The following is a 27,750-nucleotide window of genomic DNA, read 5'->3' as shown; positions in this document are numbered from 1 at the left end:
ACAAGGGGTAGTAGTAATTTAGAACACATTCCCTAAGGGGCATTGGATGATGGGTCAGTTGAAATGTTCAATAAATATAAATCAATACATTTCTGTTGAGAAAGAATACAACAGCAGCTTATATTTACATAGTGCTTTTAACACAGTACAGGTGCTACACAGTAGCATTAAACAAAATCTGACACTGAGCCATATAATGGGATATTATGATAGATGGAAGAGATAGGTTTTAAGGAGCATCTTAAAGCAGGAAAGAGGTAAAGAGTTTAGGAAAATAATTCCAGATCTTGGGGCCCAAATCCACAATCTTCTGATTCAGATGAAAGTGCTACCACTGAACTGATGCTGACACCGGAGCCACAGGTTGAACTGTGCAACCGAGGCACAAGTAGCTTATTAGAACTATTACTCACTTGTACCCTTAATTTTATTAGACCACAAGGAAAACATTTAAATATTTGAATTTATTTTTTAAACTGGGCAATCCAACTTCTTATGTACATTACTGTCAAAGTAGGTGGGATGGGGTAATCCTTTTCTTCAGGAACCTAAGATGTGTATCTCATTCAGAATATATTAGTAATTCACAGGTGTTGCTGGCTTTGCATCCTCCAGGTCAGTATCCATCCAGCGGTACCTGCGATGACGTCGTACAACTTCAATTGCTTTTTGTTCAACAGGTGTTGGGGTTATTCCCAAGTCCTCCAGACCAGGAAGGTCAGGGTACTTCAGGTCTGTGATGTGCAACTAAAATAAATTCATAAACAATGTAAATATGACATTTTACAAACTACAATTATTTCAGTGTTTCATGGAATTATTTATGCAAATACTGCATAAATATTTCCCCAGTAAAACTTTCCTTTTCAACAGGAAAATTCTCAATAAAAGTAAATTCCTCTGGAGCTTAACATTTTAAAAACAAGTCTGTGTATACTTTGCATTTATAAAAAAACATAACTTCTGCAGAAACCTATATGCTGTACATCACTACAGAATGAATGACACAAACCTTTAAATATGGTTCTTATGGTTAAATATGGTTCTTATGTTAGGTTTAACTAGTCTTGTTCCTTCTTGCTAGTAATCCACACTGCTACAGTAGGGAATTCAGGGAGAATTGGGGAGGAGGGAATTGTGGGGCTGAAGTCGGGGAGGGTGGGTGTATGACTTAGTGGGAAAAGAGAGAGAGATTGGGAATGGGGCAAACTGGTGAATGGGGGCTTGGAGTAACAATGAACTCTGGAGAATGCTGGCTCAGAGGAAGGATGATGACCGGGGATGGGGGATAATGGAATTGGGAATAGTTGGGGCTTAAAAGAGGTTTGCCCTCCTCCTCACAATCTTTCCCCTCTTTGCCCGCTCACTCATGGTTGACCTGATTCTTGGATTTCCTGTACAACAGCTGCTGGTAGGAAACCACAAGCAAAGGGAACCCATCTGGTGATAGATAAATACAAAAATATTTGTAGAAATCAAGCGATCAGATGCCATATAATCAGAAATTCATGTGGTCGAACCTCCAGGGAATGCTTCCAACTAGAGTTGACAACCCAAGGCCCAAGCAAGGGATGCGCTTGAGCCATCAACAAAGGTTCACATCAGGTCACCATAGATGGATTGCACATTTAAAATGCCTATAGACTAGGCAGAGGCTTCATTTGAAAAGTACACGTGGTAATCTTAGCATAGAAAATGTACTATTTAAAAAGTTTACATATATGAACACTTCTTACTCCAAGGGGTCACACTTCTTCCTCAACATGTTGGCTGCCACACTTTTGATAGTACTTTATACTTGCACATGATTGGTTCAAATTTTGCATTAATAAATTATAGCAGCAATTTGGCATGATTTACAAGTGGAAGGTTGAAAATGGGTAATAAAATTTCCACTGAAAAATTTAGAAAGGGCCAATGCTCAATAATCAGTTCAGGAGAATTGAATAAAATGAATGTAGTTGAACAATCATGTCGTTCAAAATACCGTCATATGTCCATTCCCCAGCATACTGCCCTTTTCCAGCCACCCACATCAAGGCAAAAACAATTCTAAAAGAACCAACATGTGTAATAAAAAAGTAAAACAATTGTGAAACTGATGGTGTCAGCCTTGGCTCAGGCAGTAGTACTCTCGAACCCACAACGCTCTGATTCAGAGGCAAGTCTCACTCCAGGACCGGAGGACAAAAATGAAGGCTGACAATCCAAAGGTGCAAAACTCCCCCAGTATTGCACTAGAGGTTTAGTGAGAGGGAAGAACTGAGGGAGATCAACATTGGTAGAGAAATGGTGCTGGGAAAATTGATGGGATTGAAGGCGGATAAAGCCCCAGGGCCTCATAATCTGCATCCCAGAGTGCTTAAGGAGGTTGCTCTGGAAATAGTGGATGCATTGGTGGTCATCTTCTGGGATTCTATAGATTCTGGAACAGTCCCTGCAGATTAGACGGTAGCTCACGTCACTCCAATATTCGAAAAGGGTGGTAGAGAGAAAGCAGGGAATTATAGACCAGTAGGCCTAACATCGGTAGTGGGGAAAATTCTAGAATCCATTATCAAGGACTTTATAGCGGACCATTTGGAAAGCAGTGGCAGGATCAGTCAGAGTCCACATGGATTTATGAAGGGAAAATCATGCTTGACAAATCTGTTGGAGATCTTTGAAGATGTAACCAGTACAGTTGACAAGGGGCATTTGACAAAGTCCCACATAAGAGATTATTGAGCAAAATTAAAGCGCATGGGATTGGGGGAAATGTATTGAGGTGGATAGAAAACTGGTTGGCAGAGAGGAAACAAACAGTAGGAATGAATGGGTCCTTTTCAAATTGGCAGACAATATCCAGTGGGGGACCACAGGGATCGGTGCTGGGACCCTAGCTATTCACAATATACGTTAATGATTGGACGAGGGAACAAAATGTAACATCTCAAAGTTTGGAGATGATATCAAGTTAGGTGGGGGTGAACTGTGATGAGGATGCAGAGATCCTACAGCATGATCTGGACAGGTTGGGCGATTAGGCAAATCAATGGTAGATGCAGTATAATTTGGATAAGTGTGAGGTTATTTACTTTGGAAGCAAAAACAGGAAGGCAGATTACTACCTGAATGGTTGTAAATTGGGAGAGGGGAGTGTGCAGCGGGACCTGGGTGTCCTTGTGCAGCAGTCACTGAAGATAAGCATGCAGGTGCAGCAGGTGGTAAAGAAGGCTAATGGTATGTTGGCCTTCATTGTGAGAGGTTTAGAGTATAGAAGCAGGGATGTGTTGCTGCAATTATACAGAGCCTTGGTGAGGCCACACCTGGAGTATTGTGTGCAGTTTTGGTTTTCTTCTCTGAGAAAGGATGTTCTTGCTTTCGAGGGAGTGCAGCAAAGGTTTACCAGACTGATTCCAGGGATGGCGGGACTGTCATATGAGGAAAGATTGACTAGGCTGGGATTGTTTTCGCTGGAGTTCAGAAGAACGAAGGGGTTCTCATAGAGTCTTATAAAATTCTAACAGGACTAGACAGGGTAGATGCAGGGAAGATGTTACCAATGATGGGTGTATCCAGAACCAGGGATCACAGTCTGAGGATTCAAGGTAAACCATTTCGGACAGAGATGAGGAGACATTTCTTTACCCAAAGAGTGGCGAGCCTGTGGAATTCATTACCACAGGAAGTAGTTGATGCTAAAACATTGAATATATTCAAGAGGCGCCTAGATATAGCCCTTGCGGAGATGGGATCAAAGGCTATGGGGAGAAAGCAGGATTAGGCTATTGAGTTGGATGATCATCCATGATCGTGATGAATGGTGGAGCAGGTTCGAAGGGCCAAAAGGCCTCCTCCTGCTCCTATTTTCTATGTATCTATGCAAGTGTCAGCTTTTGGATGAGATCTTGGTGAATGTAAAAGATTCCAGGACATTATTCTGAAGAGGTGTGGATGAGTAATCCCAAATCACCTGGTCAATACTTATCCCTCAATCAACATTATTAAAACAGATTATTTGGTAATTATCGCATCATGTGCAAACTGGCTGCCGTGTTTCTTAATAGTGCCTATGCTTCAAAAGTGTACTGACTACAAAGGGCACTGGGACATTCGGTTATTGTGAAAGACGCCTTTTAAATGCAAGCTTTTCTTTTTATAAAATTATATAAATCCTATTGAAAATGCTTCTATTAGATTTACGTGAACTCCGCACCCATCTCCCCACTGAGGGCCAAATTTCCTGATAGGGCCTTGTCGGTCCCATCCCAGCCCCGTGCCTCATAAAATGAACTCAAGCCTGCTGATCCTGATCCCAGTGTCCGGTACGCTACTCGCAATACGCTCTAATCTTTTTAAGAAGCTGGTCCAACGCTCCCCTATACAAAACACTCTCTTCAATACATGCATATCTTATTAACACTCATCAAAATGATTAGTAGGACATAATGTAGCGGTCATTTCCCGTATTCGTCCATGAGGAAATAGCACCAAAAATGACATTTGTTTTTGATGGTGTTGGCTGACAGAGAAATGTTAACTAGACACAGGAGAAATTCCTGCTGTTCTTCAAAAAGCATCATAGAACTGAAGTATCAGAACAGATTGCATATTCAAACCTAAAATGCAACCAAACATAAATTCCAAAGTGAACTCGGTGAAGAAATTTTACATAATTCTACATTTAGCAGTTATTGTCAAGAGTTACATACCGAATCGTGATTGAACCCGAGTGAAGCACACTTATGAAAAGACTTGCGTTAAAAATATTTTTGATTACTTTCTATGCACAATTTTGACGGTTAAAAAAAAGCATTTGATGCTAACTGAATAAAATAATGTACTAAGTACAGGTAGGGCAATGATGCACATTAAATCAAACACATACCCTGTCCACTTTGTCACGAGATGTCCATTGATCAAATGGGCTCAGTTCAAAGAACCTCACAATTAAACTGTGGTAAGAGAATAACAGCAATTTATTAGATTAAAACCAAACTGGTCACTGTGCATGCACAATGTAACTATGTAACGGTAACCTGTTCAGCTCCATTGCACTGATTTGAATATAGTTTCACCTGCATTTCATCTCCGTTCCTTCATTCAAATCATTAATATTGTGGTGAAAAGCTGTTTTACTGAATATAAACTAAGTTGCACAATTTTAAATAGAGTGGAGGAGAGAGAGCTGGATATGCATCTACACAATAGCAACTTGTATTTATATTGTGCCTTTAAAATGATAAAACATAGAAAATAGAACATACAATGTAGCAGGAGGCCATTCGGCCGATCGAGTCTGCACCGACCCACTTGAGCCCTCACTTCCACCCTATCCCCGTAACCCAATAACCCTTCCTAACCTATTTTGGACACTAAGGGCAATTTAGCATATCCAATCCACCTAACCTGCACGTCTTTGGACTGTGGGAGGAAACCGGAGCACCCAGAGGAAACCCACGCAAGCACGGGGAGAACGTGCAGACTCCGCACAGAGAGTGACCCAGCAGGGACTCAAACCTGGGACCATGGTGCGGTGAAGCCACAGTGCTAACCACTTGTGCTACCGTGCTGCAGGTTTAGTTTATAAACCTTCCAAGGTATTTCATAGCAGCCTTATCAAATGAAATTTGACACTGAGCCACATAGATGTCAGGAAGCTGACCAAAAGTTTGGTTGAAGAGGGTTTTTAGGAGCAACATAAGGGAAGGAAGAGAGACCGAGTGATGACACGGTATAGGGAGGGAATTCCAGAACCTAGAGCTCTGGCAGCTGACTGCAGAGCCACCTATGGTGAAGTAATTAATATCGAAGAGTCACAACACGTCAGAACTGGAGGAACGCAAATGTCTCTCGACGGTTATGTGGCTGGAGGAGTTGACAGATAGGGAGGAGTGAGGTCATGGAAGGGTTTGAACAAGGAAGAGCCTTTGGAAATCAAGGCATGGTTTGACTGGGAGTCAATGTAGGTCACTGAGCACAAGGTTAATGGGTGAATGGGATTTGGTGCTAGTTAGTATATAGGCAGCTGACCTCAGGTTTATGGAGGGTGCAAGATGGAGAGGTCAGATAGCAGAAGATCAGATAGTCAAGCTTAGAAGTACCAAGGGCATGAATCAGGCTATGAACAGTAGATGCGGTGAGGCAGGAGTGGAGTCGCACAATGTTACAGAGGTGAAAATAGGCATTTTTTGTAATGGCACAGATATGTAGTCAAAGCCCATCTCAGGGTCAAATATGACACCAAGGTTCCGAACAGTCTGGTTCAGCTTCAGAAAGTTGCCAGGGAAAGATGGGAGTTTGTGGGTAAGGAACTGGGAATGGAGTTCCTGGCAGAGTACTGGAAATAATTGCTTTGGTCTTCACAATATTTATTTGGAGGAAATTTTAGTTCATCCAGTACGAGTCTTTGAAGGTGGAAGGACAAGCTGAGAAGGCTGTTAAAGGAATAGGGTACAGAAGTAAGTTTTGTTAAATCTTTTTAAAACGTTGATTCAGCCTCAGCTGGAATATTGTGGTCAGTTCTGGGCATACTGTTACGACACCCTGGGCAAGTGTGTGGTCAATTCCAGCCCCACTCATCCCAGTCACAACATAAGTGAATTAACCAATAATTTGTATAAAAATACTCAAAAGTCTTTAGCTCTTGGCTACTCAATAATTAGTCACCAGGGTTGTTAGTCAAAACGCATTTACTGTTTATTTATAATAATAGTGATGAAATATGCAGCAGATACAGTTGATTAAATATTAATAAGTACCTAACCCCTACTTTAACTTGCCTCTCCACCCTCTACACACACCAGATAGACAACACAAAGGAGTGGAAAAGGGGGAAAAAAAGTGAAAGAGAAAATAGTCTTTGCTTCAGATGATGGATCCTTGCATGCTTTCAGCACTGTAAGCTTGTAAATCAGTCATAGTTTTGCAGCCTATACTGGTTTTCGTGCAGTATTTAAAAGCACCATACTCACATCTTTCCGGGAGAGGCAGAGACTTTGGGCGCGATTTAACTAAATGGGAACAAAGTCTGATAGTGAGCGCGTTTAGCCACATCTTTCCCTGCGCTCGCAACGCAGAGAAACACAAGGCTATAAAACGCGACTAAGGGGCCTCAATGGGGAGCGTGCGGCCAAGGCTGCACATAGCTGGGCAGCACGGTGGCGCAGTGGGTTATCCCCGCAGCCTCACGGCGCCGAGGTCCCAGGTTCGATACCGGCTCTGGGTCACTGTCTGTGTGGAGTTTGCACATTCTCCCCGTGTTTGCGTGGGTTTCGCCCCCAAAACCCAAAGATGTGCAGGCTAGGTGGATTGGCCACGTTAAAGTGCCCCTTAATTGAAAAAATGAATTGGGTACACTAAATTTATTTTTTAAAAGGCTGCACATAGCCCCATTTTATGCACTGAGGAGCTCTGCTCGTCGGTCCTCCTCAGTGTAGCAAGGTGCCGGGATGCCATTCTTAAATGGTGTCCTGATCTCCGAGACCCCCAAGCAACCCCTCCCCCCGGCAACACCGCCAGGGTGCCACTACACCGGGGTCCTCCAATCCCCTGGAGATTCCCATGTGCACCGCTCTGTCTGGTCCCCGTGGAGACCAGTATTGAATTGCGCTCGCTCGAGGTCTCTGAGGCAAAGGAGATGGATCCACTGTGGCACAGTAGTTAGCACTGCTGCCTCACAGCTTTAGGGACCCAGGTTCAATTCCGGCCTCGGGTGACTGTGTGAAATTTGCCCTTTCTCCCCGTGTCTGCGTGGGTTTCCTCCGGGTGCTCGAGTTTCCTCCCACAGTCCAAAGATGAACAGGTTACGTGGATTGTCCGTGTTAAATTGGCATTAGTGTACAAAAAGGTTAGGTGGGGTTACTGGGATAGGGTGGAGGTGTGGGCTTAAGTAGAGAGCTTTTTCCAAGTGCCAGTGCAGACTCGATGGGCTGAATGGCCTCCTTCTGCACTGTAAATTCTATGATTCCATGATCTCAGCGAGTCAGATACCGAGGGAAATGCAGGTTAAAGTGAGACTAGTCTTGCTCTAGTATGCAGATTTGCTAAAATGTGATCCCACCCACAATGTGTGGGATTCACATCGTGACGTCTCGCTAGATCGTGTTAGATCTCGCAAGGTGTTGCGAAACTGGGTAGATCCCGGAGTGGAGTCTCTCGTCTTTTATCAACCATGCTGCATCTGGGCGAGATGCTTTTTTGGCGCAGCGTAGCCATTAAATCGTGCCCTTTGTTTCATCCAACCTTGCTTTCAGTTTGTGGTTCATCCTCAGGTTTCTGTAATGTAGAAAAAGTAGTACAGACAGGCAGCAGGCCTTCTGGAGAAAGGCAGTCAATTCACACCACCTTTAGCTTTCTGTGAGTACAGAAATACAGCCTTTCTCAAAAAAAGTGGAGCAGGACCTCCATTGGGGCAGCCAGGAGTCGAACGAATCCTAAGTTGGATCCTCGGGACTCTGAAAAACATTCCAATGGGATCAGATCCAATGACCACCTGTTGCCAGGTAGAACACAGCCGTTTGGAATTCATTGGCCACCAGCCAAATCGATCAGAGTCCCAGCCAATCTCTGTCATTGGTGCCAGTCAGTCTATGGCCTCCTCATCAAACAGCACAGGCTTCTGCTGGAATTGAAGATACAGACTGCTTTAAAGACACATGTCCATAAATCATCCATGGATTAAAAATATAACGGCAAAAATTAAACGGGGAAATAAGGGAATAAACAGGAAGGAACCTTACAATACATTCTAGCAGGGGACTGGGCTGGGTAAAATGCTGGGGCTTTGGAGCAGAGGGATTTCTTGAATGGTACCAGGAATTAAATATTCATGCTACAGAGTAGAGAAAGGGAGGCTACTCTCCTCAGAGCAGAACAGGTTACATGGAGGTGAACAGCTGTAATTGTTCAGCATAAATATAGAGAAACTATTTCCAATGACAGAAAGTCGGTAACTGGAGGAAACACAACCCAATTGGCAAAAGAACCTACGGTGACATGGGGAAACAATTTTTTTTACACAGCAAGTTGTTGTGATCAGGAATGTACATCTTGAAAGAGTGGTAAAAGCTCAATAATAACTTTCACGGAGAAATTGCATAAGTAGGAGGAAAATGCACAAAGGTATGAGGAAATACAGCAGGTGAGTGGGTCTAATTAGATATCGCTTTCAAAGAGGGGCACAGGTATGATGGGTCGAATGGCCTCCATTCTGTGCTATATCTTCTGTGATTCTATGTTGAGAGAGACATGTGCATGCTAAAAGAGGTACGCTGAAACACTACAAATATCTGGCAGGCCGGCATTGGTGATGGGCAAGGTTAAACCAGTTAAAAACCAAGAGCAGAGGGACTCCTAATCACCAGTTTAATTGCATCAAGTAATTTTACCTGAAGGAGACCCCAGGTGGGCTGGGCAATGATCCATGGATGATTTATGGACATGTGTCTTTTAAAAAAAAATAATTTTTATTGAAAACAGTAACAGGCAACAATAAAACAACATAATAATAAGCATAACACCCCCAAGACCGTAGCAACGCATATATCGAACCCCCCAAACCCAGTAAACGACAAGAGCTGGAAAATAAATTAAAATGAAATAAAATAAACATAGTCAACCTCCCCCCCCCCCCCCCCCCCCCCGGGTTGCTGCTGCTGACCTAGTTCCCTATCGCTGAGCCAGAAAGTCGAGGAAAGGCTGCCACCGCCTAAAGAACCCTTGTACCGATCCTCTCAGGGCGAATTTGACCTTTGCCAGCTTAATAAAACCTGCCATGTCATTGCTCCAGCTCTCCACGCTTGGGGGTCTCGCATCCTTCCACTGTAGCAAGATCCTCCGCCGGGCTACTAGGGACGCAAAGGCCAAAACACCGGCCTCTCTCGCCTCCTGCACTCCCGGCTCCACCGCAACCCCAAGAATCGCGAGTCCCCAGCCTGGCTTGACCCTGGATCCTACCACCCTCGACACTGTCCTCGCCACCCCCTTCCAGAACTCCTCCAGTGCCGGGCATGCTCAGAACATATGGGTATGGTTTACTGGACTCCCCGAACACCTGACACACCTGTCTTCGCCCCCAAAGAACCTACGCATCCTAGTCCTGGACATATGGGCCCGGTGCAGCACCTTGAATTGGATGAGGCTAAGCCGCGCACGAGGAGGAAGAGTTAACCCTCTCCAGAGCATCCGCCCATGTCCCATCCTCGATCTGCTCCCACAGTTCCCCCTCCACTTAGCCTTTAGCTCCTCTACTGACGCCTCCGCCACCTCCTGTATTACCTTGTAGATATCAGATATCTTCCCATCTCCGACCCAGACCCCCGAAAGCACCCTGTCCCTCACACCCCTCGCGGGAAGCAAAGGGAATCCCTCCAACTGCCGCCTAGCAAACGCCTTTACCTGCAGGTACCTGAACATGTTCCCCGAGGGGAGCTCAAATTTCTCCTCCAACTCTCCCAGGCTCGCAAACCTCCCATCAATGAACAGGTCCCCCAACTTTCTGATGCCCGCTCTGTGCCTTAACGGGGCCTCCATCGAGCCCCCCACTTCCCCCCATGTCGCCTCCACTGCCCCCAGATCTTGAGGGTAGCTGCCACCACCGGACTCGTGGTATACCTCGTAGGAGGGAGCGGCAACGGCACTGTTACCAGGGCCCCCAGGCTTGTGCCTCCACAGGACGCCATCTCCAACATGGACATGTGTCTTTAAGGCAACCTGTATCTTTAATTCCAGCAGAAGCCTGTGCTGATTGATGAGGAGACCATAGACTGACTGGCACCAATGACAAATGGTTGGCACTCTGATTGATTTGGCTGGTGGCCAATGAATTGGCCCAAAGGGCTGTGCTCTGCCTGGCAGAAGGCGGTCATTGGATCTGATCCCACTGGTCAATATAACAGCAGGCATGAACTGTGACTCTGAAAGCAGACACTGGTATTTAATGTAATCCCAAATTGTCCCTGCATTATGTCTGGAACAATTAGAAGGATATGGATACCAAATTGGGGACATAATTTCATCTTTAGAGTAAATTTGTTGCTCCAGTTTTGAATAGTGTAGTGAATTGTGTAGGTTCATTTACAAAATTGTACGTTTTTCAAAGTATCCAGGGTAATACACAATATTTATATATTTTTAGTTCCTTCATGCTTTAATTTCATATAGCAGTGACAATCAGAGCAAAACTCGGTTGAACCCCATCTTTATCAAATTCCTATTCTTAGACATGTCACTGTGCAAAACAGTGAATGGCAGCTACAAGTTTTTTTTTAAAATCAGAAAGGGAAAGTCCTAATAAAATTAGAAAGCAAAAACAATTGGAATGCAACTCTCAACAAAAAAGATTCACTTTCAAATTGAGTTGTTTAAAAAAAAAATGAAACCAGACCCTCCGTTGTACAATTAAGCTCGACTTGACCTTTCAGTACAAATCTGAACAAGAATCAGGAATGCAGATTGGTGCACAGCAACATACTACAGTAAGGTTTGCGCTTTAGAGGCACAAAGGATGGCTTTTAGAGTTGCTCCTATCCTACAGTTCCTTCAGCACACTCAACCACAGGCCAAGAGAAAATTGAGTTGAGAGAAGAGTAAAACTGGGTGCTAACATCATTTAACTTTTGGATACCGATGTCTCTGCTCCGTATTTCATCAATGTGACCTTATGGCTGGTACTTACTGATAGATGGGCCTTGGCAATGGGTATGAAACAAATGGTCTATGCATAACAGCATATACATATTTCACAAGGTCATGAAGAAGGTATCGATGGGGCCTGTTAAATAAAAAAATGTTTTTTAGTTTATGAAAGCTAAAAAAGAAACATATTATTTAGTCTTCAATCCGTTACCACATTCTGGAGACAAAAATGCATTTCGAATCAGCTTAATTTTTACCAAAATCAAAGTCATGGCTGATCAGTAACAGTACCAACCCAAACAATAATTTTTAGAATAAAGCCATGTCACAGTGGAGTGAATGGAATTGCAATCCACATTGCCAGTTCCAAAGTCAAATAAAATTACATTGTAGCCCAATGTTCCCTCTGAACTGCACACCCATGCAGCAACCCAACAGTCTCCACGCAGGCATCACCAGTTCCTGAGCATGCAAAGTCATGCAAGAAATTTGAAAGGAGCCATGCACTTAAAGCAAATCGCCTATGCACTTCATAAATAAAAATATTTAGAGGTTAAGCTGCTGCGGTCCAAATTTTAGCTCATCTTTCATAGCCAGTTGTTACGAAGAATAAATATAGATGGAGCCTAATGTTCAAACTCCACCCACAATGCAGGCTGATAAGAAAATGTTGCGAATCCTGGTCATAGTCACAGCAAGTCGGTAGAAAGGAGCAGAATCTATTAAAAATAACTGTATTGGATACTTTGGGACAGGTTGCAATAAAAAATACTCTACTGGACTGTAGACGGAAGATAATGGTGGAAAACAACAGGAGTAATGGCCTGTCAAAGCAAAGGAAGGAAGCGCAGTGATTCGATCCACCCAGAAAACCGTTGATGACTTTGACACGGATATTTGTTGTGCTGTGGACAGGAGCAATAACCAGACTCAAAGGGTATGAGCAGAGAGTGGTGGTGTTTAGGGATTGAAGAGTGAAGGAAAGCCACAGGCAATTTGATAATTGGAAAGACTGAAAAAGTTTAGAGATGAAGACGAGGTGATAACACTGCTTTTTAAAGAAAGGATCAATATCTGAAGAAAGAAAGAAATTGATGAAAAGATCTGGGTTGGGGGATTTTAAATATTGGGTCAAATAGGGAATAATTTGGACGAGAGCTAAAAGGAGGTGAAACTAAATAACAAAGGTTGAGAGGCCTAAGAGTTCAGAAGATGTGGGTAAAAGGAAGCAAAAGTAAATATTACCTTACTTCAAAACTTACCCAACTATAACATATGATTTTCCATTGGAGTCAGCATCTTTTACAGCAGCTATAATTGCCTTGGCCACATCCACCACCTATTTAAGGCAGAAAAAAAATTACTGACAGAATTGGTCAAAATAAAACAATGAATACATTTACCAGCTAAATAATTTAAAACAAAATCAGAAAAATTTCTACTGTACATACATATACAGGTTGCTTTATAGTCTTCATGCCCAATGAAATAAGGGGTGTGGCACGTCCAAACCAGCGCATGTCTGGGGAAAGAAATTGTAACACTATCCAATTACATACTCAAAAATGAGTAAAACTTTGTACAAAACTTAATCTCACGAGAAGCAGGTAATTCTTTTCCTATTATGAAATATGCAATTCGGGGCAGCACGGTGGCCAGTGGGTTAGCCCTGCTGCCTCACGGCGCCGAGGTCCCAGGTTCGATCCCGGCTCTGGGTCACTGTCTGTGTTGAGTTTGCACATTCTCCCCATGTTTGCGTGGGTTTCACCCCCACAACCCAAAGATGTGCAGGGTAGGTGGATTGGCCACACTAAATTACCCGTTACTTGGAAAAATTAATTGGGTACTCTAAATTTATTTAAAAAAATAAAATGTGCAATTCACATATCTGACAATTCAAAACTACCTTTACTTCAAACATTCAATAGTAAAATGAAATGATAGCGCTGTGATACGTAAATGGAGACCCTTCCTTCAGACAAGTTCCAATTCGGGCTCTTACTGCGAAACAATTTCTTCTCATCTTAGCTGTCTCCAATGTCCTGAAGTGGAATTTCAGAAGGGATATTTCCCCTTCCCTTGCCCTCCATAAGCTTTGACCTCAACATAAGGGATTCAGCCCATAATGTTTAGTACTTCAATTTCTAAGGTTTTAGAATTTTTAAATGTAATTTGTGTGCAAGATTAACTTCACATCGTGTAAGGGTCTTTCCTATTCTTTCCTTTGTTCCAATTTCTTTTGTTTTATTTTTATTATTTTGGCCTGTGGATCCATAATCGGGATGTGCCTTTAAACAGCCTGCTTGCCAGGACACTGTGTTCCCAAGTTTTGTATTTTGGAAAGAAAAAGCCAGACACTTTGGCACAGAGTGGATCTTAGGAACCAGCTTTGCGGCCTGGTGGGGTGGGTCAGTTCAATTGGGTAACTGGTAACCAGTGGGTTGGCCAGGGGCAGTGTTCTGCATGACGATGGTCAGTGTTTGGTTCATGCGTGATGCTTTCTGAGAGAACTTAACAGAAAGGTTTAGATCTTGGAAGTGAAAGGTCTCTCGCTCTCTCTCTCTTTCCTGCACCTTGACAGTGCAATTCGACAGGCACGGGCAGGTTGTGTTGGGGGACCTCTGCAAATCGATGGAAGGGGCCCTGGGCCCCGTTAAAATGGCACTGGAGAGAACCAATGAGACGGTAAAAGCACATGGGGACACAATTCAAGGCATTGGGTAGCTGTTTCAAGGCAGTGACCAGGTTGCCTCTCTGGAAGCAGAGATGTTTCTGATGACCAATGTGACTAAAGCACTGATGGTCAGACTGAATGATTTTCAGAATTGTTCCATGAGTCAAAATACCCATATTGTGGGGTTGCCAGAGGGGTGCAAGGCCCAAATCCCACAGAATAGATTCATATCCCCTCCCGAACTGGACCGTGCCCAACGAACACTCCGACAGAAGCCCTGTCCCAACGAACCACCGAGAGCAGTAATTGTGAAGTTTCACAGATTCCAAGAGAAAGTACATATCCAGATAGATGAAAGCCATTAATTTCCTTTTTTAAAAGAGCTAGTCACCGTCAGTTATTAAGGGGTTTAGTTCAATATGAAGACTTCCGGTGGCGGCGATGACATAGGAAGCCGCACATTTGGGAGCTCCCGATTCAAACTGACTTTTCGGCTCTTTTTAGAGCCCAAAACGGAATTTTTTCGATGTCTCCCGGTGGGAGGTGGTGTGCTGATCGACTTTCCCCGCAGTCCATGACTCGAACTCGGAGTGGAAAGGGGGAAAAAACAGCAGCAGCTCCCCAGAAAAAACGGGGGAAGGATTCCAAGATGTCGGCCGGCGGAGCACCAGAGGGGTGGAAGCTGTGGGCCCAGGAGCAGCAAGCTGCTCTCCTGCGCTGTTTTGCAGATTTCAAGGCTGAGGTGCTGAGCTCTCTGCAGGAAACGAATAAAAAGCTCTCGGAGATTCAGACGACCCAGGGTGCTGCCATCCAGGCGTTGCAGGCGCAGGCCACTGAACGAGAGGAGGAGGCCGTGGTCCTTGTAAGTAAGGTGGAGGGGCACGAGGCACTCCACAAGAAGTGGCAAGGCCGCTTCGAGGAGCTTGATCACCGCATGAGGCGGAAGAATCTGAGGATCTTGGGCCTTGCGGAGGGGCTGGAGGGGTCGGATCTGACAACCTACGTGGCCGCGATGCTGAACTTGCTAGTGGGGGCAGGATCTTTCCATCTGCCCCTGGAGCTGGAGGGAGCCCAGAGAGTACTGGCCAGGAGGCCTAAGGAGAACGAACCCCCGCATGCGGTGCTGGTGAGGTTCCACCGGTTCAGTGATCGGGAGTGTGTGCTGCGCTGGGCCAAGAAGGTGAAGAGCAGCAATTGGGAGAATCGGGTAGTACGGATCTACCAGGATTGGAGTGCGGAGGTGGCTAAGCGGCGGTCCGGGTTTAATCGGATGAAGGAGGTGCTCTATAAGAAGAAGATAAAGTTTGGAATGTTGCAGCCTGCGCAACTGTGGGTAACTTATTTGGACCGGCATTATTATTTTGATTCCCCGGAGGAGGCGTGGGCCTTCGTGCGGACGGAGAAACTGGACTCGAACTAGGTGTTGGGGGTTGCGGGGTCGGTTGTAATGCTTTATTGTTGGTTTCTGCTGTTGCTGTGTTCTCTTTTTCTGTACTTTTGTAATTTTGATATGGTTATTTATTGGGGTGTTGTTCTGTTTTTTGTTGGGGGGCATTGTTTGAGTTTTGTATCTTGCGGGGGGGGGGGGGGTTGATGTATTCTATATCGGGTTTGGGGTATGGAGTGGGTCTGGTATTTGGGAGCTGTGTCAGAAGGGTGTGGTGGGGCAGTGCGAAAGCGCGGGCTTTCCTCGGGTTTCCCGCGTTGCGGGGCTGGGGGGTGGAGACAATGACGGGGGGGCGGGGCCTTAACTGGTTCTTCCCCGCGCTGGAGCGGTGCCTGGAGGAGGGACAGGATGGGGGATGATCCCACTTTGGGAGGGGTCGGGTTTTGGCGGGAGTTTCTGGGGTCAGCAGAAGTTAGCTGACCCACGGAAGTACAATGGAGGACGGTTTGCGGCTAGGAGGGAGGGGGGGAAAGGGGAATACCGGATTGCTGCTGGCAGGGTCAGGAAGGAGCTGGTGTGGGCCGGGGGGACAGAGGTGAGGTGCTGTCGCTGTGGGGACTGGGTCGGGCGGGGGGTGCTGGCCTGGGGCGGGCAGTCGATGGGCTATGGGTAGTCGACGGGGGAGGGGGGGCGGGACGCCCTCTGATCCGGTTGGTCACCTGGAATGCGAGAGGATTGAATGGGCCGGTGAAGCGGTCGAGGGTACTTACTCATCTGAGGGGGCTAAAGGCAGATGTGGCAATGCTTCAGGAGACCCACCTGAACGTGGCGGACCAGGTCCGTCTGAGGAAGAGGTGGGTGGAGCAGGTTTTACACTCTGGGCTGGATGTGAAGAACCGGGGAGTGGCGAGTCTGGTGGGGAAAAATGTGCCGTTTGAGGCATCTGAGGTGGTGGCGGATAAGGAGGGGTAGGTATGTTATGGTTAGGGGCAGGCTACAGGGAGAGAAGGTGGTACTTGCTAGTGTGTATGCCCCAAATTGGGACGATGTAGGCTTTATGAGACGTATGCTGGGACGGGTCCCGGATCTAGAGGCGGGAGGTCTGATTATGGGGGGGGGACTTCAATACGGTGTTGGATCCTTCACTGGATCGGTCCAGTTCAAGGACGGGTAGGAGGCCAGCGGCAGCCAAGGTACTGAGAGGGTTTATGGACCAGATGGGAGGGGTGGGGCTGCTATATGAGGCCCCGATGGCGTGTGTGGCCACGAATAGGAGGAGGTCGGAGTACTTCCGGCTTTACCGAGGGATCAGGCAGGGTTGCCCCCTGTCCCCCTTGTTGTTTGCATTGGCAATCGAGCCGTTGGCGATGGCGTTGAGGGATTCAGGGAGGTGGAGGGGTTTGGTGCGGGGTGGGGAGGAACATAGGGTGTTGTTGTATGCCGATGACCTGCTACTGTATGTGGCGGGCTGGGGCTGCCCAACCTTTTGGGGTACTATTGGGCGGCCAATATGTCAATGGTGCGTAAATGGGTGATGGGGGGGGGGGGGGGGAGGGGGGGGGGGGGGGGGGGGGGGAGAGAGAGAGAATGGAGATGGCGTCTTGCAGAGGTACAAGCCTGGGTGCCTTGGTAACGGCGCTGTTGCCGCTTTCTCCTAGAGGTATACCATGAGCCCGGTGGTGGCGGCGACCCTAAGAATCTGGGGACAGTGCAGACGGCATAGGGGGGGAAACAGGGGGCTCGATTGAGGCTCCATTAGGTGGAAATCATCGGTTCATCCCGGGGAACACTGATGGGGGATTTAGGGGTGGCATAGGGTGGGCATCAGTAAACTGAGGGACCTGTTTATTGGCGGGAGGTTTGCGGGCCTGGGGGAACTGGAAGATAAATTTGGGCTCCCCCAAGGGAACATGTTCAGAGCCTTGCAGGTAAAGGCGTTTGTAGGCGACAGGTAGAGGAGTTCCCTTTGCTGCCCTCGCGGGGGGGGCGATGGACAGAGTGCTTTCGGGGGTGTGGGTCGGAGAGGGGAAGGTGTCTGACATTTATAAGGTAATGCAGAAGGTGGAGGAGTCGTCAGTGGAGGAGCTGAAGGCTAAATGGGAGGGGGAACTTGGGGAGCAGATAGAGGACGGGACTTGGGCGGATGCCTTGGAGAGAGTCAACTCTTCCTCTACATGTGCGAGGCTTAGTCTCATCGAATTCAAGGTGCTGCACCGGGCCCACATGTCCGGGACTAGGATGAGTAGGTTCTTTGGGGGTGTGGACAGGTGCACCAGGTGTTCGGGGAGTCCAGCGAATCATGCCCATATGTTCTGGGCATGCCCGGCACTGGAAGAATTCTGGAAGGGGGTGGCGGGGACGGTGTCGAGGGTGGTTGGATCCAGGGTCAAACCAGGGTGGGGACTTGCAATTTTTGGAGTTGCGGTGGAGTCGGGAGTGTAGGAGGCGAAAGAGGCCGGTGTCCTGGCCTTTGCGTCCCTAGTAGCCCGGCGGAGGATCTTGATGCAGTGGAAAGATGCGAGGCCCCCAAGCGTGGAGACCTGGATCAGAGACATGGCGGGATTTATAAAATTGGAGATGGTCAAATTTGCCCTGAGAGGATCAATACTAGGGTTCTATAAACGGTGGCAGCCTTTCCTGGACTTCCTGGCTCAAAGATAGGTATCTTGGTCAATAGCAGCAGCAACCCCAGGGGGTCTTCCTTATTATTGTTTCTATTTTCTTTTATGGTTATGTAACTTAACATTGTGTTAATTTAAGTTGTTGTTAATATGTTTTGTTGTTCATTGAGGATGGGCAAATGTTTATGATTGCTATAATTATTGTTATTGTTGGTATTTTATTACGGTTCATTGTTGTTGTATAAATACAAAATGTTTTTAAAAAGGGGTTTAGTTCAATATTAGGGGGTTAAGTTAATTTGTGAATGTGATTGTTGTGTTTTTTGTCATTGTAACTTGAATTAATTGTTTTATATTATTTTGTTTATAATGAAATTGTTAAAAAAAAATCTTATGATCAATAATTAATCCCATTTCACTGCACATTGCCAGATCTAGACCTCCACTTCTACCTTCTGGGTCCCATACCTGCCTCACTCACAGTCACACCCTCCAGTCCCTGACCACATCAGAAGACCTTATCCCATGGGGTGCAACTGCCTCCTGGTTCAAACCGTCCAGGTAACCCCTTTTCTAATGCATTGCAGTGTCTGCAATTCGGCGTCCAGCTCAATGGCAGACACTGATATTGTAGATGTGTTTACCCTGGATCGCCCCAGGTCCCAGGGACATCCACATTCTGCAGCCTCAACAAATCACTTGCCCTGGCCAAATTGAAAATATCTTTGAAAGAGTCAATACAGCCACCACAGGTCTATGATTCTGAAGGGAAAGGGGTCAAAAATATCAGCCCACATATTTTAATAATTTAAAACATGAATGGAAATTCAAAACACCATAGGCTTACAAAGAAGCTCTTACGTGAAAAATAATTTAGGAATGTGTCTTCTCTTCCAAATATTTCAGATGGCTTGATGATGACGGAATCTGGGAATTCTTCTCTCACAACCTTTTCTCCAACAGCCTGCCAGAAGAGAGTCAGAACAAGCGCATTTCCATTTTGCTCTGTGCACTCTGGGCTATTAATACAGAGATCGTCTAACTTTCAAAAGTTCAATTCTTCCTACCTTTGTTCTTAGGAGTTTTGAAATGCTCTTCATGTCAGCATTCAGATGAGAAACATGGATGAATTTTTCAACTCCGGCTTCCCTGCATGCACAAGCAATATCCTGTGCAATTTTGACATGGACATCCTCAAATTTGAAGTTCCTAAAAAAAAGTGATTTAGCCAAATAAAACACTATGGAAAAAATGCAATATTTTTGGCAGTCATTGTCAAATACTCCAAAGTCTAGACACAGAGTAAACCTTAATACACTGCAAACAGTTCAGCTCAGCTTAAGAGAGTCAGGGAGAAGAGGACAGAAAAGGAGCTTGTGGTGGAAATGAAAGATGTCCAAGATGCTCCAATGTTCGAGCCAATTGTAGCTTGTTCAAGATTAAGTGTCTGACAAGCAGTCTAACAACAGAAATCATGAAGGGATTAAGACACATGGTTGAGGTGAAGTAGAGTTGGGCATCATCAGAACATGCAGAGAAGCTGACCCCAAGTTTGTAGATAATGTTTGTAAAGGATGCCTTCTGCCTTCAAGGGTAAATTGGTTATTAGTATTTTATTTTAAATATTAGCTAAAATTAAACATTACATATTGAAAACTAAGCATCTAGAGAAATTATGGACACAATTTGGGAAATTATGTCTTAGTCTGATGACGTAAAATGGATAATAGCCAATTGGCAATCTATATTACATCTCTCTCAATTTTAGGAGTGTGACAACCGTGATTCAGTTGGTAGCACTCTCACCCGAGTCAGAAAGTTGGGGGTTAAAGTCCCACTAAAAGACTTGAGCAAAATAAAAATGAAAAATGGAGGCTGACATTCCAATGTAATACTGAGGGAGTGATGCACTGCCTGCGATTCTGTCTTTCAGAACTGAAGCTTTGTCTGCCTTCCCAAGTGGACATAAAAGATCCCATGGCATAGTTTTGAAGAATACGCGGCCAACATTTCGCCTTTAATTAATATCACAGGTGAAACAGATTTATCTGGCCATGATCACATTGTTGTTTGTGGAAACTTGCTTTGTGCAAATTGCCTGCCACTTTTCCTACAACAGTACAGTAACTACAAACGTGCTGCATTGGCTATAAAGCACTTTGCAATGCCTATGACCGTGAAAGATGATAAACAAATGCATGTTCTTATTTTTCCTTTCTTTACCAGGAGATCCCAGTTTAACTGGTGTGTGCAGAGTTCAGCAATATCATCCAAGGCTAGTTATAAGCAGCTGCAATTTCTCACAGTTCTTAAGTGTTCCTGTGAAACTAGTTTAGTTTGAGTTTGGCTCTTTGAAGGGGGTACATAATTGGGATAGAAACCCCCACAAGCCAAGTAGGTCTCATTCTGAGTTTTCAACCAATTAGCTAATGTTCCCCAGCTCAGAAATGAAAAAAGGGATCCCAACATGTGGCAGCTGACCTATATTCAAAGCAATAAATTATATACAATAAAAGAAATATTGTTTTTCCTTTGTTAAATCGCACTCACCATGTTTCCCATTCCCGTCCAACAAGATTAATAACAACATTGGAATGTTCCACTGCTCGTCTGGTGGAATCTTTATCTCTAGGATTCCATTCCTAAGAATCAAATATCGAAGTACTGATCATGATAGAAGACAGATTGAACATTCTTTCAGCCTTTATAACATCAGTGTCCAACGTGCAACCTCCTATAGCTGACAATCAGTCCTTCTAAGTGAAGCCAACTCTGTATTTTTGTTTGCATTCATTATCTGGTGGTTTTCACTATTTGAATTTCTTGGGTCTGGAGACTTGGAAGGGATACTTTAGAACTACTGTCTTGGTAATATCAGCAACTTGAGTTCTGTAGAAATTATTGGAGGTATGGATTTAAACTTTACATGTGGCCATTGAGGCTCCATAATAAGCACCCATTCAGTCCACAAAAACAAACATTTGGACACTCTTGTTCAACATGGTAACCAGTTATTTCAACCAATTCCATTGATTGGAACATTTCTGCCATGTGGATTGAAGACATTTTTCAACTGTTCAAGTCCGATGTACCTTTTTATCAACACAACCAATCTATGACTCCTCAGTTCAATACCAGGCTAATATATATTAACCCTGTTTATGTCATGTTTAAAATGTTATTTTCCCAGTAGCACTCAACAGGGCACTAAGTAATCTGAATCCAAAAACACAGCACCACATTCTGGATAAATTACAGAATTTTTGAGTGAAAGTTGCTTGGGTGACCTATGCGCACATTTCCACTGCTCCCAGCTCAATAATTTCCTCTCCAACTGTACATGAATGTGTCATTTTAAAACTGGTAATTCAGCGCCAGAATAAACTGCAGTCTAAGCTTGCATCAATATCACAGTCATACTTTTGAAAGCTCTTGCAAAATATCCATCAGTCAAACATTCAACATTTTTGTGCAAGAATATTTGAGACTCACTAGAAAGGTCAGCTGTCCCAGATCACCCATGGGTTTGAGATGATTAACATCATATGCATCACATCGATGCGGGATCACTACCTGAGAGCCAATACGCCCTAAAAAAGATAAAGATTTTTGTATTAAACAAAACTTTTACATTAAAATGCAACCTTCTTGGTATTGCATACACTGAAGAGGGCATACGAATACTGTACCTGCAACAGGATTCCTTCAAATAAACATTACAAAAATAATTTATTTTGCTTTTGAATATTCTGTAATAGCTTGCAATGTTTTACTTCTAGTAAAATGTTTTCAGTCAACTAAGACTATGGCATCTCCAAAAATGCAACTTAAAAGTCTCCAAACCAAAGAAATTATGCAGAAAGTGTGTTGACACAAAATGGTGTGTAACTGAAATTATAAAAATGCAATAAAGAGTCAATTTTTTGCCCACCTTACAAGATGGACTTAATTTCATTTCTGTGGCATCAGGAAAAATACTAATTTTAAATGGGAAGAAAGGATTTCAATTCTCCTTCCACCCTCCCAAAGGTTTTCAAAAAAGTTTATAGGTTTCATGTTTACTGGGTGATCGCTTGTGGTATCGCACATAGGAAGCCAAAACCAAGTGTAGTTTTTGGAGGAGGTGCAGGAGCTAACGTAAGGATAACATGGAATAGTATTCTGCCATGAAGTTGAAAAGCATGGGACTAGGGATTTAGGCTAGAATATAGTGTTGAAGCAACCGCTGTACTGTTGGATTTAAATAAATTAAATAATTGGCCAATTCAAAGGAATTTGCAGTTGCACTGGTGATAACCTACATGGTGGTCAGTTTGAGACGACATGGAAACTCAAAACCCCATCACAACTATCATTTAGTAGGCATGATATGAGGTATAGTATCAAATCATCTATCACAGTGCTATCTGTGTAACACTTGTTGCATAAAATTCCAAGACTTACATTTTATTTAATATGTTATGGACAATTTTAAGATCATTCACAAAACCTGCTACTAAATCTGCAAATTCAAGCAGGTTTTTCTAACCTGTGAACCACAGAATACAATTTATGCACCAGAGAACTATAATCTTTAAAAATATACTTTTTAATATTAATTTATTTTATTACAATCATGGTTTAAGTTCATTCAGCTCACCCCCTATTAACCTAACGGTGCCATCAAAGCTCATCCCTCTAGAACACAGGCACCCTGCTATAATAAAATCTCTTCCAATGCCTCCTTCGATGGAGCCCAGCCCTTTTGGCATCATAACATCTAAAGATAGTTTCTCTAAAGCTCTCCAGTTACTTTGCTTGGTAGATCATTAAGCACGAGTAAACATTTTTTCTGCTTTTGGTTTAAGTTTATGCTTGGTTAATTTCCTTGGCATTATTATGAAGAAATAATCTGGGATTCAACAATCTATGCTATTTATTATTCCTCCACAATGCTTTCCTCCAGAGCTTCTCCCGTATTTCCCCATAGATTATCCCCTTTACAATGGAACCAGCTCTTTACCCACACATTTTCTAATGCAGGAGTGTTCGGTGTGGCTGACAACAAAGAGCTTTTCAATTATGATTTGAACAGTGCAATAAAACCAAATATGCCGACAATCTATTCACTAAACAAATTCCATCACTACTTTAACTGAATGTTGAAAGTGACCTAGAAGAATTGCTTCACATCAGTTAAAAATGGCCACTAGTTGCAAACAGAAGGCAAAGATTTCTGTGGGCAGCACTAGATTGCGCAAAATGCCACAGGAGGGACTTGGAAGATAGCATTTCATCTGTAGGTTTTACAGTGAATACCTCGTAAATATCTAAGTACAATAAAAGTGAATTTGTTTGAATTCAAACAGAAAATTGATTTTGTGATCCCACAGGGTAAATGGTTGGTTTTTGCTGAGCCTAATAGTACACAGAGGCTACAAAGAACTAGGCTTTTTCAAAACAATTATCACAAAAAGTAGTCCTTGACCATTACCAACACATAGTCATGGGGGAAGAAAGACCAACACCTTGCCCAATATTGACAGCAAGTGTTATACCTCGGTCCTGGATGTTTGAATTCTCATCCAGGATACAGATTTGTCAAAACAGACAACTTCCATGTGTCAACATACAGAGCAACAGTCAAAGAAAAGTCCACTTATTTCACTCACTTCTCTGTTTCAAAACACGGGGTGAGGAATAATAAACTGTGCGCTCTATACCTTTAATAGGCTAAGTTTATACTTTTCAGGTACCACCTTACTACAGATCATTAACAGCAAAAGAATAATCTGCATTTTTTGCTTCAGGTGCAGGCAATAGACAGTCTTTTGTCCTTTCATTTTAAAACGTGCCGGCATTGTTTCCAGTAGGAGGGAGCTCAGACACGTACTTTCTCCCTTCAGTGATTCTCCTGTAGATCCATTAATAAAATCAGTTACTCTCCCCCCACCTGGCAGTGTCAGTTTTTAAACTGTCTACCATTCTCAATGTGCATGAAGGCCATCCTGGCTAGCGATTCTAAAATGAAATGAAAAATGAAATGAAAATTGCTTATTGTCACGAGTAGGCTTCAATGAAGTTACTGTGAAAAGCTCCTAGTCGCCACATTCCGCGCCTGTCCGGGGAGGCTGATACGGGAATCGAACCGTGCTGTTGGCCTGCTTGGTCTGCTTTAAAAGCCAGCGATTTAGCCGAGTGAGCTAAACCAGCCAACAAATCCTCAGTGTATTCGTTGTGAAGTCCATACACCAGCCTGTCTGGTTTCAATACACACTCATTCAATGCCTGTAGCTTCTTTTTAAAAACTTTTGTGCACTCACATCACAACCCTTAAATATAGCATGATCCTAAAAGCCTGTAACTGAAGGATGATCAATAATCCCAAAACATAGCAAATGTCAAGGAGTTCAAAGGTTGAAATCAAAGAAAATCAACTTGTGTAGAGTCAAAAACAATGAGCGAAAATACAGTAGGTCACTCAATAATTCAACAATCAGAAGTTTAAAATCAATAAAAACACAGTTTATGCATCACTTTCTGTATTGACAGCATCCTTTGGGAGAATGGTGTTACAAGAAAGATGATGATACCCACCCCTTTAAGGTTATGCAATGGAGTTTGAAGAGGTTTTAAAATGAGAAATATTCATTTATTATGAATGCCACATTATAGTGGCCTTTCCCCACCACACCATCTAAATGTACACCTTAGCCTTATCCCGAAGGAAGTAAAAACTAGTTTAGAAAAATATATTCATAATCCCTATTGTAAGTCAATATTGACACATGCGGCAGATCTTACCCAGCCTGTTCACCACATATCGTCCAAGAAATCCAGATGCTCCAAAAACCGTAGCCACAATCCCACTAAAAGATGAACGCCCACCTTTACCACCGGGAATCACAGAATAATGAACCTTCCTTTTCTGAATCAAAATGGACACAGCTGAAGCCAAACCAGGTGAAACAGATCCTGAAAGCCAATGCAAGCAGTGAAAGTTATCCATATATGGTTCACAGCAGGTAATAACAATTTATATTTACAGGAAAAATTGTCTACATGCCGATTTTACATATTTGAAAGGAAAATTGTTTTCTATAAAGATTAGCAACACAGTTGCTACATGTAGCTGACGCAAAAGAAGAATTACTGTATCATTTTTAAAATATTAATTTAGAGTACCCAATTAATTTTTTCCAATTAAGGGGCAATTTAGCGTAGCCAACCCACCTACCCTGCACATCTTTGGGTTATGGGGGCGAAACCCACGCAAACACGGTGAGAATGTGTAAACTCCACATGGAAGTGACCCAGAGCCGGGAACGAACCTGGGACCTCGGCGCCACGAGGCACAGGGCTAACCCACTCCGCCACCGTGCTGTCCAGAAACAAAAAGTTCTCATAATTCATACTTTCTATTTCACAGGCCACTACCTCCAGGTTAATTCATAGTTTCATAGAATTTACAGTGCAGAGGGAGGCCATTCAGCCCATCGAGTCTGCACCTGCCCTTGGAAAGAGTACCCCACTTAAGCCCACTCTTCCAACCTATCCCTGTAACCCCACCTAACCTTTTTTCAGACGTAAAGGCAATTTATCATGGCCAATCCACCTAACCTGCACATCTTTGGACTGTGGGAGGAAACAGGAGCACCCGTAGGAAACCCACGCAGACACGAGGAGAACGTGCAGACTCCGTACAGACAGTGACCCAAGCTGGGAATTGAATTTAGGACCCTGGAGCTGTGTAGTACTGTGCCAACCACTGTGCTACATCCCTAGGATGGCGGGACTGTCATAGGAGGAGAGACTAAATTGGTTAGGATTATATTCATTGGAGTTTAGAAGAGTGAGAGGGGAATCTCATCGAGACTTATAAAATTCTAACAGGATTAGACCGGGTAGATTCAGAAAGAATGTTCCTGATAGTGGGGGAGTCCAGAGCGAGGGGTCATAGTTCGATGATTGAGGTGAGGAGAAATTTCTTCACCCAGAGAGTGGTGAATCTGTGGAATTCACTATCACAGAAAGTAGTTGAGGTGATAACATTGTAATTTCAAGAAGGAATTAGATATAGCTCTTGGGGCTAAAGGGATCGAGGGATATGGGGGGGGGGGGGGGGAGGAGAGAAGTGGGATCAGGGTATTGACCTTGATGATCAGCCATGTTATTAAGCATTTTCTTTAATATACACAATAGTGGCAAATCCACAATTGCCTGAACCCTACATTTCCTTTCCATTAGACAGAAATTTTTACATGTTTACCAATCCATTTGACTGCTTTGGCTGGTCGCTAGATTGTATCCGCTCCATGGGAACAGATCAAATGCAGGTTGCAATATCATCTATTTCCTGTTCGCACTGCACCTCACCACATTAATCTTATTAGGAGTTTCCAAAATCAGTGTGAATATTAATCATGTTGGCAGCACAGCAACATAGAACACAGTGCAGGAGGCCATTTGGCCCATCGAGTCTGCATCAACCCACTTAATCCCTCACTTCCACCCTATCTCCGTAACCCAATAACCCCCCCCTAACCATTTTGGACACTAAGGGCAATGGCCAATCCACCTAACCTGCACGTCTTTGGACTGTGGGAGGAAACCGGAGCACCCGGAGGAAACCCACGCAGACAAAGGGAGAGCGTGCAGACTCCGCACATACAGTGACCCAGCGGGGAATAGAAACCTGGGACCCTGGAGCTGTGAAGCCACAGTGCTAGCCACTTGTGCTATCTCTGCAACACAAGAGGAAATACTTCAATTTCTATATCCACCTTAGAATGTGTCTCAGAAACATATCAAAGTGCTATACAAACTGAAAATGTGCGTGAGCTATTTTACACACAGCAAGATTCCACAGACGGAGATAATTGTCGGTGGTGGCGGTGCTTGTTTAGGGAAATTGATGGCCAACACACGAGGAAAATTTGCTGCAAAATGAGAATTTGTACATCAACTCAAAGCCTGGAGTGACAGTTGAGTTATCATTCTTTCGGGTCTTTAATCGAAACACCAATTGTTGTGAAACAGAGGTAATAGTGCTTCTAAACCACACCCCTATCGATGATTTTCACCACTACCATATTTTACTTATCTTGAAATTAACTTTCTCTTTGATCCTTTAAATGTAAAGTCGTGTACTTGATAAAGGCCCAGACTTTGAGTTAATATATAACCCGGTATGTATCGGTAGGTGAAAGCAGTCAGAGTCCAGGTAGCGGGGAGACCGATCCCGGCTGCGATACAGAACCGGGTTTGGCTCTGATATCTGAGAGACCAAACGCAGCGAAAGAAGGCTGGGTCCGAGTGAGGGTAAAGCCGGCAGCGAGACTGACCTGACATTGGGAAGACACGGGCCCGCAACCCACCACTTAACACAGCCGCCATCTTGTGTCAGCTGACGCCAAACATCCAATCACCGAACGAGGCTCCGCGACGTCAACAGTGACCTTGGAGGGGCG

At 44.1% G+C, this 27,750-nt stretch overlaps 1 protein-coding gene across 1 annotated transcript; it reads right to left on the bottom strand.

Moving 5' to 3' along the window:
- Positions 1-445: 445 nt before the first annotated feature.
- ndufa9a (NADH:ubiquinone oxidoreductase subunit A9a) lies at positions 446-27,750 on the bottom strand. Its single transcript, XM_038811369.1, has 11 exons — positions 27,625-27,750; positions 25,085-25,255; positions 21,794-21,891; positions 20,852-20,943; positions 19,369-19,510; positions 19,163-19,265; positions 13,071-13,141; positions 12,882-12,958; positions 11,660-11,755; positions 4,871-4,937; positions 446-747 (listed from the first exon to the last, which is right to left on the bottom strand). The coding sequence occupies exons 1-11, from the start codon at positions 27,674-27,676 to the stop codon at positions 577-579; spliced, it is 1,140 nt and encodes a 379-aa protein (XP_038667297.1). The 5' UTR covers positions 27,677-27,750; the 3' UTR covers positions 446-576.

The sequence above is a fragment of the Scyliorhinus canicula genome, chromosome 11 (assembly GCF_902713615.1).
Source record: "Scyliorhinus canicula chromosome 11, sScyCan1.1, whole genome shotgun sequence".
Taxonomy (NCBI): Eukaryota; Metazoa; Chordata; class Chondrichthyes; order Carcharhiniformes; family Scyliorhinidae; genus Scyliorhinus; species Scyliorhinus canicula.
Note: the sequence above shows the minus strand (reverse complement) of the source record. Positions and strands in the feature narration are given on the sequence as shown.

What these genes read in the sequence shown, in the direction of transcription:
- ndufa9a (XM_038811369.1), bottom strand. Translation starts at nt 27,676, where the DNA reads ATGGCGGCTGTGTTAAGTGGTGGGTTGCGGGCCCGTGTCTTCCCAATG. An exon ending in CCGTGTCTTCCCAATGTCAG is followed by an intron (nt 25,256 to 27,624) that starts GTCAGTCTCGCT and finishes ATTGGCTTTCAG; the next exon opens with GATCTGTTTCACCTGGTTTG. An exon ending in CTCGTGACAAAGTGGACAGG is followed by an intron (nt 748 to 4,870) that starts GTATGTGTTTGA and finishes AATTTATTTTAG; the next exon opens with TTGCACATCACAGACCTGAA.